Consider the following 16,543-nt stretch of genomic DNA (forward strand, 5'->3'; position numbering starts at 1 on the left):
ACTGCACAAAAAGTGCACGATCTATATATATATATATATAATTCTCTTCTTGGAGACGATAGAAAACACCAAGCTGTAAGCACGCTCCCTACCACCCCTACATGGTCTGGTGAAATGTGGTTCACGCTAAACTAAATGTTTACAGTCGTAGAACCAGGTTTAGTGACGGCTATTTGGAGCAGATAATGTAGTTTGAAACGATTTTAAACTTAGGGGAGGTAACTAAGAGGAGTTTGCTTTAAGGGGTTGGGGGGTGTATCGTCCTTAACGACCATCTGATAGTGTTGTAAAGCAAATATTTTCAGTGGCAGCATTGGTACTGTCGAATTCACAAATTATGAATTACTGAAATTGCATCGATTCGTCTGGTAAACAACACTTTCGAGTTTCGATGGGTTTGAACTAATCCTATACAGCTATCAATGAGGTGTTACATAACTGCAGATATTTCATAAGAACTGTTAATTAACAAGTTTATTTTCTTATGTGTCTAAAAAAATTTAAAGTGTATGATAAAAGTTATATAAGAAAATACAGTTACCAAAACTTCAGATGAGCTTCACATTAGAAAGAAGATAACACAGACTTCGAATTCACAACTAAATACATTACTCAATATATGACAAGCTTTTACAAAAAACTTTTAAAAGTTAAAAAAATACTTTGTGGTACTATGACATAAAAAAAAACACAAGCCCACTGTTGGAAATAGCTGTAACTTGAGCAGATTTAACACCTCCCCCCCCCCCCCCCCCCCCCCGTCCACAATCAACATCTAACTGTGATTGGGTATAAACAGAATTAGTGGCATGCAAAAAGCACCAGTGTTTTAATAATGATGTCAAAATAAAAGAAAAATAAAAATTTGCAGCATAAATTTTCATTTCTTCAGGCACAGCAGTATTAGCCTATGCATAGTGTGTCGTCAGTGGAACCATTAAATTAGATGGATATGCCGTTTGTGGGAGAGTAAATGTAAACGCCTACTAAATCTTTTATCACGTAGGTTGCAACAAAAAGGCTTCTCACCAGAGTGAATCCTTAAATGGTTTACTAGAGTACCTTCAGAAGCAGTTGAATAGTCACAAGCATTGCATTTGTAAGGTTTTGTATTCATGTAGTTTCTCTGGTGAACTGAGAATGGAGTTTTTTTGTTAGTTGTGTATTCACATTTAGAGCATTTAAACAGTAAATCCATTGTGTGTTTGCTTGTATGAACTCTTAATGTTCCTTTCTTGGTGAAAGATTTCTCACATAATGTACATTTAAAAGGCTTATATTTATAATGTGTTTTTGTCAGGTGTAGATCATAATCATCAGGAAAGTTAAATCCTCTGTCGCAATGACCACATATATAAAGCTTGGTAGGTATATGTACCAGTTGAGATAAAAAGTGATCTAAAGAATAAAAACATTTTTGGCAAATATCACAAGTGTGCAATTTTTCAACACATTTGTCTGCTTGAGGATTTGAATGAATAAGTTGGTGTTTCTTGAAAGTAGACAGATGAGGTGTTACGTAATTGGATTTCTCACATTTGTGAATTGATTCTCCATTATGCAATCTAATGTGAGCTTTTAGGTATTGTTTATCTGCATAGCATTTTTCACAAAGTTCACATTTAAATGGTTTATACCTAAAATGTGTTGTTAAGTGTAGATCATACTCTTTAGCGATGCTAAAATGTCTATCACAGTGGCAACATATGTAACATTGCATTGGAGTGTGCACAAGTTTATGAGAAGTCAAATGAGATACGGATTTAAAACTTTTTTGGCAAATATCACACACAGAAATCTCAGCTAGAGGCTCGCTGACTATCTCTTTATCATTATGGGGAAGTTGACAAGCTTTACAATTCTCCAGAGCACATTCACATTTTTGCCAAGTTAAACTTTGTGACTTTTGAGGTATGTTTAATTTATGTTCTTGATTTAACTGCAATTCGTCACATGTTTTGAATTTATTGTGGTAAAGCTCAGCTGTCTTTTCATTAGTTGATGATACATTTTCTTTCTCCTTCTGTATTAAGCACTTGACTTCAAAATTTCCACAAGTTGAAGAAGTGGATCTGTAATCTGTTGGGTATTTACATGAAGATATCACAGATTTATTTTTAAAGTTGTCATTATGTAAACAAGTAGCAATGTTTTCTTTATACAAAGCCACATGAACTTCTGTGTGATGTTTTTTCAGCTTGCTCCATTTCCTGGTGGTAAAAGCACAAAACTCACACACCATCCGATAGTTTGGATGAAATTCTTTTTTATGTTTAGCAAACAACGGCTCCTCTGCAACTATAAAATCACAAAAACAACAGTTTATGGCTTGCTCTTCTGTGTGCGTTTTGTTCCAATGTTTTTGTAATCTTTGAAAAGATGAAAATGTTCTTGAACAGATGTCACAGTGACCTACTTGCTCTCTCATTTTCTATGTTCTATAATGCTAGAGTTATTAAATTAATCAGAGGTATCCACTTGATCAAACAGTTAGAGCTGAAAGAGAAATATTTGATAATATTTAATTATTTTAAATTAAAAATGTAATTTAAAATTTTGTTATATCAGTAATGATAGAAAATGTTAATGACAACTAAGGTTCTTCTAATAAATTAAATAAGAAATATTTCTTTCAGCCTAGCCGGGAAACACAAATAGTGACATTTAAACAAAAAGATCTTCTTTAGAGCTAGACAGTCTAAATTTTAAAATAGTTAGGCTCCATCACTATTCTAGATTTTTAGTAGTTACTTTCAGCTTAGAGGCTTGATGTACAGTTGGTTATTTATATTATAATAATAAATAATTGCCTTATGTTAAATGTAAGTAATGGTTGGGCACAATTATGTTGTTTCGCTATATGGTTGTCATTCAAAAAATAAATTAATTAATTTAAATAGTCTATTAAATATCAACTGTACATTTAAAATTATGCTTAATAGTTAAATTACTAATTGATTATTTAATACAAGCAGACTCGTGGCGTATTATACACCGCCATATATTGTTTTATTTTCTAATTTTCAGTAATTCATCCTTTGTGAATTCGACAGTACCAATGCTGCCACTAAAAATATTTGCTTTAAAACACTAAAACCCTTCTTTCTCCCCCCCCCCCCCCAGTGAAAGCAGCCTCCTTTTAGTTCCCTCCCCTAAGTTTAAATTCATTTCAAACGTTTTATCTGCCCCTAATATGGCTGGTACCAGCCCTCTAGCAGTCACTAAACCCGGCTCTATGATTGTAAACATTTAGCGTGAACCACAGCTCACCAGACCATGTTGGGATGGAGGTGGTAGCGATATGCCTAGAGAGGAAGTTGCTAGGCGGGCTTACAGCTTGGTGTTTTCTAGGGTCTACAAGAAGAGAATTATATATATATAAATAAGACATGATGTCTAAGATTTTTATAACAGCTCATGACAAATTAAATATTTTATGTCAAAAATTTACACTGTTCTTTCAATACAATATATTACTTAATCACTCTATAATTCAATTATGTATTTGGCACATTTGTGATAAACATTTTTTAGGCTAGATCATCTAGAATTTTTACTATTTTAATTTAGGCCTAGATCTATAAATTATTAAAATTAATAGTTACCAATACTATCGCATCTATACTATATTAAAAATACCAAGGAGAACTGGGTGTTTTAATCAGTCACTGGATGTGAACTAACATAAATCCTCCTTATAATTACTAAAATTTATTGAGTCACATATAAAATGATGATAGATTACTTATAAATTTACTACAAATGTATAAGACTATTACACTATTAGTATTAATTACCCAAAAGTATAATTAATAATACAAACTAATAACACGTAGCCTAATCTATATATATAATTCTCTTCTTCGAGCCGTTAGAATACAAGCTGCAAACGCTCTCCCTACCTCCCAACCCCTACATGGTTTTAGTGAGCTGTGTTCACTCTAAATGTTTACAAGCAGAGCCAACGATTTTAAACGTAGGGGGGGGGGGGGGGGAGGGGGGGGGGAAGGAAGGGGGGGGGGTTATGGTCCTTAACGAGCTACTTATAGTGTTTTAAAGAAATATTTTCAGTGTCAGTGTTGGTACTGTCGAATTCACAAATTATGAATTATTGAAAATTAGAAACAACTAAATAGCGGCGTATGTTATGCCGCGGGCCGGCTCGTAAATAATAATCTAACAAAATAGTAAAAAATTTTAAATTTTACTGTAAAATACTTCATGTGTCATGTAGTAATAGTAGGGACTTGGATGACGTAGATTTTGAGGCACTAAAAACGAGAGTTTTCTGCCCATACCGAGTTTCGTCGATTTAGCCGTGCGGTCGCGGGTGATGATCGAAAAAAATTTTTTTTATTAAAAATCGCCGATGCTACTAATAATTTGATGACTGATTCTGAAAAACAAATGGATTTCATATGTTACGGTATTTTTGTTTTGAGATTTTGTTGAAGGTGAAAATGGATTTTTGGAGCCAAACTTTGGCTACGTAAAACTCTTTGTACCATAAAAACTTACTAACAAGGAAGGCCATTAAAAAGCCCTCCGACCATAATCACCATTTTTCTTTATGTGTGTAAATTTTCATAATGTTAATCGATAGCAAAGTATTTTTTTATAAATAGTTTAGAAAGTATAGCCTTAAGCCATTTTACGACTACCGGGAAAGACAGAGGTTGAAACCGGAAGTGTACTTGTGTTGTTAATGACGCCATTGCTCTCAATTGAATTGATTTGTAAATCCAGCAACATCCACACGAATCTGACTTTAAAATCATTTTAAACTATAGAATTATATTTTATATTGATAAAACTATGATTTTTTGTTGACTTTGTGCGCATATTTTCTATTTAGATTCATTTTTTTTGTAATTTTGAGTTAGATCTAAAAATAGATTTCTGCGAAATTTTTCAAGTTGAATTATTGTTTCATTTTAATTGTATGGCCTAGATATAGATCTATATTGTTCTTGAATGAGTTCTATATTTTATATTAGCTATCATTATAGTATCTTGTGTACTTTCCACATTTTTCTTAAATTTTAAAGCTTGATATAGATCTAGGCCTAGATCTAGAATCTAATATAAAATTCCATTTGCCTATCATTTGGTCTATAAATTTTTTTATAATAAGATACAGGCCAATAGGGTAATTCTATATTAAACATTTAGCCTTTTGATTGCTTTTCAAGCGAATTTTTATTACCAATATTACTAATATTCAAACATTTTAGGAGTCCTATATTTTCTTTATAGCTCTAGGACTTTGTTCATTTTAGATTTATTACTAAATTACTACAATCCTTGTACAATGTTCTGTCTTCATCTGTAGGCCTATTTGAAGTACATATGATACTACTGTATTTTTGCTGTAGTATACATCTCAGTTGTTTTTACTAGTCTTGGCCCTAGATAAAATGTACCAGTTCACAAGGGGATAGAGAATCAAAAGATGTGGATCTACTCATAAGCAACTTCAATGAAGGAGAAATAGGTCCACTTAAGAATGGATGTTGCTGGTTTTTATTACAGTTCTAAAAGCTATCAGTCAGAGGAGACACAGCTTCAGTAGATGTTTAATCAGATTTCATTTTTAAATCATTGATGGTGTTATTTTTTAAAGTAAAAAAGTGATACAAGCTAACAGACTTACACATGTTATCCACACAGCATGAGATGTCACTTAAATATATGACAGATGTTTCTTAATTATAAAACTTACCTTTAACATTAAATGGTGATCATTACTCCACCAATAAAAAAAATCATTTCAATTATTAAATTATTTGTTCAACAATAATTGTAAATTAAATTATATCAATTCTATGATAACATACACATAACAGGGATGAAATATCATGCATATTGACAACATTTAGATACAATTTTAGTAATCTAAAATCAGTTTAGCATTGTACTTCTTTCTTGCAAAAAAGTAGTTGCGCAGAACAAAAATGACTTTTTAAATTTGACCAACATTGTAACAAAACCACATAAGCTAAGTGAAATATTTTTACTTTGTGTGGATGTATACAATGTTGGCACCAATTAGGCCAATTTTCATTAAGATATTCCATATAATAAAAATTTGGCAACAGATTATGTGTTGCCTATAGCAGAATTTATTGTTTAAAATTAAGGGGGGTATATGAGTTTAAACCCCTTTTTCATTAAATAAAATATTTTTAAAATCAAATTTGAACAAAGGAAATATCAAAGTATATAATAACCTTCATGTTTACAATATTTCTTGCATATAAGCAAAGTAATCTAAAATCAGCTCAACATTGTACTTCTTTCTTGCAAAAAAAGTAGTTGCGCAGAATAAAAATGACTTTTTTATTTTGTCCAACATTGTAATAAAACCACATAAGCTAAGTAAAATATTTTGACTTTCTGTTAAGGTATACAGTGTTGGCACTATTCAGGCCAATTTTCAGTAAGATATTCCATATAATAAAAATTTGGCAACAGATTGTGTGTAGCCTATCAAATACGCTTATTCAAAAATTTTAGGGGGGTGACCCTCTTTGTTTACATTATTTTTTATGATCATTCTCATCCAATTCAATTATTTTTATCTTACTCTTTTACTGATATCATAAGCTTGATCTTAGTGAATTTTCATTAAAAAATACCTGCTATTTAAAAAGTTACAGAGATTTTAGTTCGCATCCAAAAAAGTAGGGAAGCAAAAAATTGAGAAAACCCCATAGTAAAAAAACCCGAAAATTAAATACATTAAAAATTCATAACTTCGTAACCGTTTGAGCTAAAATTAAAATAAAAGTATCTTTGTTCTTGTCTAAATGAGCTCTATAAACTGGTGCTACTACATTTTTTATTTTTTTAAAAATGAAATTTCATCCAAGTCCCTAAGTAATAGTATTGTTTAGTAAGTTTGTTAAATAAATAGTAAATGACTAAATAGCAGGCCTATAATATAGTAAATGTAGAAAAAAAAGGTTCCTAGATCTACGTCGTATCTAGACACTAGAATCTAGACTTTATTTAACTTTATTACTTTATAGATTTCTAGATCTATTAGGGTTTTCGCTTTGTGAAGTCTCGTTCGTGGCCACCGTGTTTTGGGCGGACATAAAATATCGATTCATTTCTTTCTCATGAAGTACATGATACTTATAAATAAGGATCGTATCGTAATCGCATAGATTTGTATCGAAACTGCCCATGTATTTACGGGGCGAATAATTAACATTTTAATAATGCTAGCTTTACCTGATTTCTTTCTTTGTCTTTCACGAGGCCAACGAGGGAAAGTCACTCCTGTGCTTGAAGTCAAAATAAACTAAAGCAGGTGTGTGTATAATTAAGTTTTTTATTTGTACATACTATTATAACATCTTCACTATGATACAAAAATAGAATTGTATAATAAATCAACGTTCGAAACAAACCTTTGCCCGTACAGACGACCATATTAAAAACCTCATAGGACGCCATTTTATAATAATCTAAACGCCGATTCCGGAAAAGGTGAAGGGTTTTGAAAACTTTTGACGGACTGATTGATTGAGTAATAATAAAACACTTCCCCAGAGAAAAAAAAAACGTTTTTCGAGCTTACATTTAAGTATTTAAAATCCAGATTATCAATGGAGTGTGACTCAGTGTAGTATAAGTAGTGTAGTTAATGTAGTAGAAGTAGAGGAGTTTACACTTTTCGGACACACACCAAAAATTACGTAGGACCAAACACTTCGTCGGTTTTTGGCTCATAGAAACTTTAATTAGCATGTCTCACGCGAAACCACGGCGCCTGCACGTAAACTGTTCATTTATGAACACTTCCGTGTCAAGTACTTCCGTTTCCTTTCTCAAGAATTATTTTTAGAAATTTTTTAACGTTGCATGGTACGCACATTTCTATTTTTACACCAGCCGGATGAAGTGACCTAGGGTTGGACTTAGGGGCAAAACTTGAACCAATCAATGCTTAGCTAAAAGGTTACACTATAAATAGCTTCTATATATGTATGGAACATCGTAAATGTCAAGGTTAATGGGTTTTTTTGTGCTTGAACAATAAAAAAGGGGTGTTCGCTAACTTTTTTGACCTTACATGGGATCGGACAGCAACACAAAAATATTATTAAATAAGAATTTAGAGCATAAAAGGGGCTGATTATTGAAGGGAAAGGGTCAAAATAAGGTCAAGAAGGCAGTGGAATGCGAAAGAGGAGGGGGAATCATGTGACCTGGCTGGCTTAGCAGCGTACTGCGCGAGCCGCAATGGCTGAATGGGATGAACTTTGGGAGTGTGGGAAAAAGGTTTTATACTATTAAAATTACCTCACAAACAATCAATAACACAATATAAATGCATATAATATATGTTTTTATTCATTAAATTGACTTTAAATTATTCTAAATGAACAAAAAGTGCTATGTCCGATGACGGGTAAAGGTGTCCGAACACATGTAAAACTGTATTACATGTGTTCGAACACACGTTAAGACCCCCCAGTCACTATAGAATGGTTGCGGATAGATATGATACTTTTTTTTGTTTTCTATGTTAAGCGGTTACTGAATGAGACCGCATGGAATTTTTACGTTGCGTTTTTTCGCTATGTGTGTCCGAAAAGTGTAAGCTCCTCTAGTACTGACTTAGTGGGGTAAAATTATGCCGATGGCTGAGAAAGTTGGATCAGATCTCATATTATAATAATATTACTCAATAATAGTAGGTTTTCTTATTAAATTTTTTAATTAAAATTGTCTGTCACTTATGATATATCATTACAAACTATATCACTTACTGGTTAATTTGAGACCAAATTTAATGGTCTAGCTTAATTAGGGGCCAAGAAAACAAACAAAAACAAAATGACCAATTAACTTCTTAAAATGCGAAACTCTTTTTCACCATCAAAAAAACTCAAAAAGTTACGTTGGTTTATTTTGTCCATTCCTAGCATAATGTCATAGCAATTACGACAACATTGGGTATTTTAGTTACCAAAAAAAAAGCAAAACATTTTGTTGGAAATAAAACTTTATATTCATTATGTTTATTAAAGAAATATCAGACATATTTATTATAAATTCTATGTATAATGTACAATTTAAGACATTAGGCCTTCCATGATAAATTGAACAATCAATACCCATGAAGATGATAATAAAATTAATATCCAAAACTAAAAATAGATCTGACAGAAATCTAGATCTAGGCATTCTAAGACAATACAGTATTAGGTAAGATGATAAATCAACTTTTTTTAAAACTTTAAAATAAATACTCTATAATTATTTTTCTCTTCTGTAGTAGCATTAGGTGGGATTGCCCACAGACGATCTCAATCGTTAATGCTGTGACATATGTTATGGTAGGCCTGCTGAACTCATGGTAAACCCTCGACCGTGTCAACATTTTTCTCCCGCAGACAAGAAAATGTAAGAAGTCGATCTCGCGAGCGATGCGAGCGACGATGTTTGGAAAATCTTGAATAATTATTTTATAAAATATTATTTCGATCAAAAAAATATTTTTAAAAAAGAAAGAAAATAAAGCCGCTCGTGGCATTTCCTATGTGAAACAATAAAATAAAGCACAACTGTTTACTTCGGATTCCAACTCGGAGATTCTAGGTCACCTACCGCACCGTTCTGTTTACTCTGCCACACACTACGATGTATTGGAAAATAAAATATTAGACATTTTGTATCAAAAGATTGCTAAAAGGAAATAAATAGGCCTACTACTTTATTTATTGATATCGTACTACGTTGTAACTGAGTAACTGCGTAAATTTTACACACAGTTCCTATATATGTTTAACTAACACAACAGCATTACGAGGTTGACCAAGTCTAAAAATAAAAAAAATTGCCAGTAAGCCTAATTAGATTTAGCATAAAAAAGGCTCGGAATGAGCATTGTTTAAAATACAACACTAAGGCCTAATTAAAAACTACATATAATTTCATATAAATTATGCAGTCGGGTAGACCACAAAGTATTTAGATCTAGTATTTACAAGATTAACGACCGGTCACGAATTATGTTCAATAAAACTAACAGTGCAGTCGGCCTACTTGGCTTGCAGTGAAGGAAAACATCAATATACTTATAAAATTTCTTATACTTTAATACAATAATAATGTCCACAATTTCTACACACGCTACAACTGAATTATAATTAAAATACTAGACTTAACAGTGCATTCCGCAAAAAAAAGGAAAAATTAGTTGTTTCTATCTGACAACTAGCGTAACAATGACATAACGTTACTAAAAATAGCAGAGGCATGGTATTTCTATGTTGAATTGGATTTTGGAAAGGGGAAACATCATCAATGTAATTTATCATGGTAAATATCTGAAACATATATTTATCTAGGAGCTGTCGAGCGCTGTTGCCCGGTGGTCGGTCGTTTTTCGTTGAAGTTCAGTTTCTCCTGCTTGTATTAATTATAACTACATATCTCGCAAATTTTTCTGGCATTTAAGCCATAGTATCCATTTCCTTAGCATTTCGCATTAAAATAATGATGAGATATCGCTAGATTAGCAGTTTTTTCATTTTTGTATATAGGACCCCCCCAAAAACACTTAAAATGCAAAAACCAAAAGAGCATGACATTTCAGGGTCAGGCTCTGACTTCCGGTTTTGGTAAGGAGATTAACTAATAATAGTCATCATAACTCTTCTCGGTAAAACCTTAGTTTAGCATCATAATTTCCAAAGTAGCTACTAGCTAGTACTGTGCGCTGGAGGTAACTAATGAATATTTCTTTCATTTGGCCATATTTATTACATATTTTACATAATATAACAGATAATTGAATAACAAATCACAATCTATGACCAAACCAGCCAAAAATATCCTGGAATAAACTTTAAACTACCCCGTTCGAGACAATGAGTAAATACAAACAGAGGCCATGTTTCAAAAACAATAATAGAGTGATTTCCCTTGAAGAATTATCTCTTTGCATGTCTGGTGTGTTGATTTTTTTGTTTAATTAAATTTTTTTGTATTGTTTTAATATATGCCTGTATAGTTTTTCCTTTTTTTTTCAATATAGTTGACATGAATGACTAATAGACGTTTTCATACTTAATAGTGTGCATCCAAGACCACAACGATTGTTGTGAGGTTGAACTTTCTAGAATCTTGGGTATTCTTGAGGCTGACTCTCTGGAGTTGTGGCTTTCACTTTTGTTTGGATAGATTCCGATAGATGTTTACATTTTGGCAGTTATTTATTATATTCATATTGTCTATCAGCTGGACAAAAATAAAAAAAAAAATAGGTTCCTGAATAATTTAAGTTCCTTCAAATATTGTTACTGTTCTGTGGGAGGCTAGTTTTTAAAATAAACTTAGGGACTAGCAATATAAAATACATAGAGAATACCAGTGCTGGGCTAGGGCATCAACACGGCTGTGGATGTAAACATCATGTGGTTTTGGTCATGTGTGTGCAACCTCTCCATTAGTTTGACCGAGAAAATTGTATACATAGTGTAGGTCTTGATAAGTAAATTTATAAAATCTAGATCTAAGTCAAATTTGAATGAAATAGTTCATTTCTTTATATTCTAAAACTGGAAGAGGACACCATTGGTGTAGTGTTCATTCCGTAGTTTAACCCTTTATCTACTGACGGTACTTATAAGTACCACTTTAATTAAGTGCCTGTATTATTTTTAATTTAATACGAATTATTTTAAATTATTGAAGTAATTAATAGTATTGTCTCCCCTGAGTCGCCGGTAGTCGGTGGGATCAATGTTTTTTGAAAATTACTGGTGTGGCGGCATTTTCAATGTCTTGCTATAGCGGTAGTTATCAATTTTTCTGACAGTTCTCACACATGTTCTTGATTTCCCTTTGTTTTACCTTATTTTTCAAGTTTTCAACCCCAAATATTTTTTATTGGCACCTTCAATAGTCAGGTAAACGAGTTTAACTTCTAGTTATATACTTTTAATCAAATTGCCTTTGTATTAGATCGATGTTTACAAGTGGACTTATAAGTACCGTCAGGTGTAGACTTGTCATAACATTCTAGTAGGCTACAATTATACTAGTATTACTAGTAGTTGTGTGCTGAATGACTAGGCTTTTGTTTGTTTATGCGGCTCGTTGTACTAGTTATTGGAAGCTTCCAGCAAAAGAATATTCATTCCGGCAACCATTGCTACACCAGAAAGACCACAGACAAGATTGAGGAAGCATGACATGTTGACTACTTTTGCTGTGTTTGAGGTCTAAGATGTGTTCCGATAGAAAATCCAGTAAAAATCGTGTTCTAAATATACTGTTGTGCTATATTTATGTGTGAAAATTACAAAAAGTGATTGTTATAATGATTGCCGTGTTATTAGTTAATAAATTGTATCGTTTGTTCCTGTTTTGTAAAAAAAAATTTTTTGAAAAAAAAATGTCCTAGTTTACTGACGGTACTTATAAGTACCAATATCTGTTTGGGCCATTACAAATTTATGAAACGAAATTTCCTTCGAAATATGCTTTGAATGTGCCAAAAGCAATATAGTAACGCATTGTTTAAGTAAAAATCTCATGCAGAACATTATTCCGTAAATAAAGGGTTAAAATAGCTAAGCTAGTTTAGAAGAGTGACAGTATCGTCCCCTAGCCTTCGTTGCACTACCTGTAAACAAATTAATAAATCCATATACATAAAACTTTTATGCATGCACATATATTAGTTCCCAGCCATACGAATAAAATAGCATTGAAAGTTTTTACAATTGTTGCAAGAAATTACAAGTCCTATTGTGTACAAATATTGTCACAAAACTACAAAAAGTGCAAATTAGTGCCAAGCTGCCTGAAGAGATCAAGTGTTTATTAAGCTGTTTATGACAGTTTAGAACTGTAATTAAAATTAATTTTAACACTTTTATTACATATTTGGATAAGATTAAGCACTTATTACTTACATTTAAAAACTAACAAAAGCAATTAAAGTTTTGATTTTTATTATTAATATCTTAGTATTTCTATTTTTAAAAAGAATTTTTAAGAAACTGGTAGCTTCAGATATTAATATGCAGTCCTAATTACTTTGCATTACTGGTTGTCTATTTTAAAATTACATCTGACGGAGTAATCATTAGTAAACAGACTGACAAAAGTCTGGCATGTGTTACAAATTTTGCAATGTTTTTAGTAATAAGTTGTTTGGATTATTTAATCTCCAGTTTAACATTTACATTTTTTAAATCATCAGTTCATATCTAAGAAGCTGTGCAGCATGGAGGAGGAAACAGATGTGTTAGCTGCAGTTTCATCTACTGTAGAAATACAGTCAAATGAATTGACAGAGTTTTCATCTTCTGAAGATTTGAAACCAGATCTATCGGCCATATTTTTATCTTCTGCTGGCATCAAAACAGAATTATTGACATTTATTAATTTCCAGGATATAAAACCTAACATGTCATTTAAAACTTCTCAAGATGTTAAACCTGATATTAATTCAGAATTTTCTTCTTCTAATGACATAAAAGTAAAACCAGAATTATCATTTTTTAATGTTCAGGATATAAAACCTAACATGTCATTTAAAACTTATCAAGATGTTAAACCTGATAATACATTTTCAATTGAAAAAATTAATAAGAAACCTGCTGCATCAGCAGAATTTTTAACATCTGAAAGTTTAAAACCAGAATTATCAACTACTGAAAATTTAAAACAAGATTTCACAACAGAATTTTTATTTTTTGAGGATATACAAGAAAATGGACTTGAAGATAATCTACAATTGTCTAGGGACAACGAATATAAAATTTCTCAAAGATCTGAAAGTAATATGCATAACAATGCTCATTCTGAAGATAAGCCATATGAGTGTGATGTTTGTCATAAAAGGTTTTCTAGAAATTCTAATTTAAAAATACATAAAAAAGTTCATTCAGGAGATAAACCACATGAATGTGATGTTTGTCATAAAAGGTTTTATCAAGGTTCTAATTTAAGAGAACATAAAATGGTTCATTCAGGAGAAAGGCCACACGAATGTGATGTTTGTCATAAAAGATTTTCTAGTTCTCAGTTAAAAGCACATAAAAGGATTCATTCAGGAGATAAACCACATGAATGTGATGTTTGTCATAAAAGGTTTTCTCATATTTGTTATTTAAGAAATCATAAAATGGTTCATTCAGGAGAAAGGCCACATGAATGTGCTGTTTGTCATAAAAAGTTTAGTCAGAAGATACATTTATCATTACACAAAAAAGTTCATTCTGGTGATAAGCCATATAAGTGTGAGGTCTGTCTTAAAAGGTTTTCTCAAAGTTCTCATTTAAGAGAACATAAAAAAGTTCATTCAGGAGAAAGGCCATATAAATGTGATGTTTGTTATAAAAGGTTTTCTATAAGTTCTAATTTAAAAAGACATAAAAAAGTTCATTCAGAAAATCTACAATTGTCTAGGGACAACGGAAATAAAATTGTTTATTATCATCAAACATTTTCTCAAAGTTCTGAAAGTAATATGCATAACAATGTTCATTCTAAAGATAAGCCATATAAGTGTGAGGTCTGTCTTAAAAGGTTTTCTCAAAGTTCTCATTTAAGAGAACATAAAATGGTTCATTCAGGAGAAAGGCCACATGAATGTGATGTTTGTCATAAAAGATTTTCTAGTTCTCAGTTAAGAGCACATAAAAAGATTCATTCAGGAGATAAACCCCATGAATGTGATGTTTGTCATAAAAGGTTTTCTAGAAATTGTGAATTAAAAATACATAAAAATGTTCATTCTGGAGAAAAGCCATATGAATGTGATATTTGTCATAAAAAGTTTAGTCAGAAGATAAATTTGTCATATCACAAAAATGTTCATTCTGGAGATAAGCCATATGAATGTGATGTTTGTCATCACAAGTTTTCTCAAAGGTGTAACTTAAGTACACATAAAAAGAAGCATTCAGAAGTAAAGGCATATAATTCTGGAGATAAGCCATATGAATGTGATGTTTGTCATAAAAGGTTTTCTCAAAGTTCTGGTTTAAGTTATCACAAATATGTTCATTCTGGAGATAAGCCATTTGAATGTGATGTTTGTCATAAAAGGTTTACTCGAAGGTCTACCTTAGGTAAACATAAAAAGATTCATTCAGGAGAAAAGATGTATAATTGTGATGTATGTCATAAAAAATTTGTGGATATGAAGGATCTCTTACGACATAAAATTGTTCATTCTGGAGATAAGCCATTTGAATGTGATGTTTGTCTGAAAAGATTTTCAAATAGTTCTCATTTAAGAAGACATAAAAAGGTTCATACAGGTGAAAGGCCACATAAATGTGATGTTTGTCAGAAAAGGTTTTTAGATAGTTCTAACTTAAGTAAACATAAAAAGGTTCATTCAGGTGAAAGGCCACATGAATGTGATGTTTGTCATAAAAGATTTTCTAGAAATTTTACTTTAAGAACACATAAAAAGATTCATTCGGAAAGGCCACCTGAATCATGATGAATGTTATGTTTGTCCTATAAGGTTTGCTTGGAAATGTGGTTTATTAAGAGATAATTTTGTTCTTTTGGGGGAAAAGCCATATGAATTAGATGTTTGTCCTAAATGATTTTCTCAGAATAGTTATTTAATTCTGGAGATAAGCCGTATGAATGTGATGTTTGTCATAAAAGGTTTACTTGAAAATCTAACTTAGGTAAACATAAAAAGATTCATTCAGGAGAAAATTGTGATGTTTGTCATAAAAAATTTGTGGATACGCAGGATCTCTTACGACATAAAATTGTTCATTCTGGAGATAAGCCATTTGAATGTGATGTTTGTCTGAAAAGATTTTCAAATAGTTCTCATTTAAGAAGACATAAAAAGGTTCATACAGGTGAAAGGCCACATGAATGTGATGTTTGTCAGAAAAGGTTTTCAAATAGTTCTCATTTAAGAACACATAAAAAGGTTCATTCAGGAGATTAACCACATGAATGTGATGTTTAATATAATATGTTTTCTCAATATTCCAATTTAAGAACACAAAAATATTCATTCAGATGAAAGGCCACATGATGAATGTGATGTTTGTCCTATAAAATTTGCTTGTAAGTGTGATTTATTAAGACAATTTTGTTCATTTGGGAAAAAATCCATATGAATTTGATGTTAATCCTAAATGATTTACTCAGAATAGTTTAACTACACATAAAAAAACTTTTTTTTGGCCATAAATGGTTTTTTTACGTTCTCAATTAAGTGCACATGAAAAAGTTCATTTATGAGACAAGCTATATGAAAGTGGTATATGTCATTAAAGGTTTTCTAGAAGTTGTAGTCTAATTGATGTTTTACATAAACAATTTTCTCAAATTTAAATAGTCTAAAAAAATTCATTCTAGATCTATATGTAAGACAGAGGAATTTGATGTTGGTAAGGAAATATTTTCTTATAATTTTACTTTATATAGTCAAAGAAATTCATCATGACTTAAAACCAATTTAAAATCATTTTTTAACATAAACAATTAATATCTATAGCAAATTGTTATTAATAAATTTCTTATAATT

At 31.3% G+C, this 16,543-nt stretch overlaps 2 protein-coding genes across 4 annotated transcripts; one reads left to right on the top strand and one right to left on the bottom strand.

The window, feature by feature from the left end:
- Nucleotides 1–799: 799 nt before the first annotated feature.
- On the bottom strand, nucleotides 800–7,433 carry LOC131935793 (zinc finger protein 501-like). Of its 3 annotated transcripts, none has more exons than XM_059292448.1 (3): nucleotides 7,419–7,433; nucleotides 7,240–7,287; nucleotides 800–2,496 (listed from the first exon to the last, which is right to left on the bottom strand). In XM_059292448.1, the coding sequence occupies exon 3, from the start codon at nucleotides 2,426–2,428 to the stop codon at nucleotides 938–940; it is 1,491 nt and encodes a 496-aa protein (XP_059148431.1). In that variant the 5' UTR covers nucleotides 2,429–2,496; nucleotides 7,240–7,287; nucleotides 7,419–7,433; the 3' UTR covers nucleotides 800–937. The 3 variants fall into 3 exon arrangements, with proteins under 3 accessions (XP_059148431.1, XP_059148430.1, XP_059148429.1); XM_059292447.1 differs by lacking the exons at nucleotides 7,240–7,287; nucleotides 7,419–7,433 and adding exons at nucleotides 3,271–3,354; nucleotides 7,025–7,089; XM_059292446.1 differs by lacking the exons at nucleotides 7,240–7,287; nucleotides 7,419–7,433 and adding an exon at nucleotides 7,025–7,121.
- LOC131935789 (zinc finger protein 271) lies at nucleotides 7,248–15,583 on the top strand. Its single transcript, XM_059292438.1, has 2 exons — nucleotides 7,248–7,318; nucleotides 13,232–15,583. The coding sequence occupies exon 2, from the start codon at nucleotides 13,256–13,258 to the stop codon at nucleotides 15,485–15,487; it is 2,232 nt and encodes a 743-aa protein (XP_059148421.1). The 5' UTR covers nucleotides 7,248–7,318; nucleotides 13,232–13,255; the 3' UTR covers nucleotides 15,488–15,583.
- The last annotated feature ends 960 nt before the right edge of the window (nucleotides 15,584–16,543 follow it).

This window comes from Physella acuta, unplaced genomic scaffold (genome assembly GCF_028476545.2).
Source record: "Physella acuta isolate Inbredline_101_S28 unplaced genomic scaffold, ASM2847654v3 ptg000160l, whole genome shotgun sequence".
Taxonomy (NCBI): Eukaryota; Metazoa; Mollusca; class Gastropoda; family Physidae; genus Physella; species Physella acuta.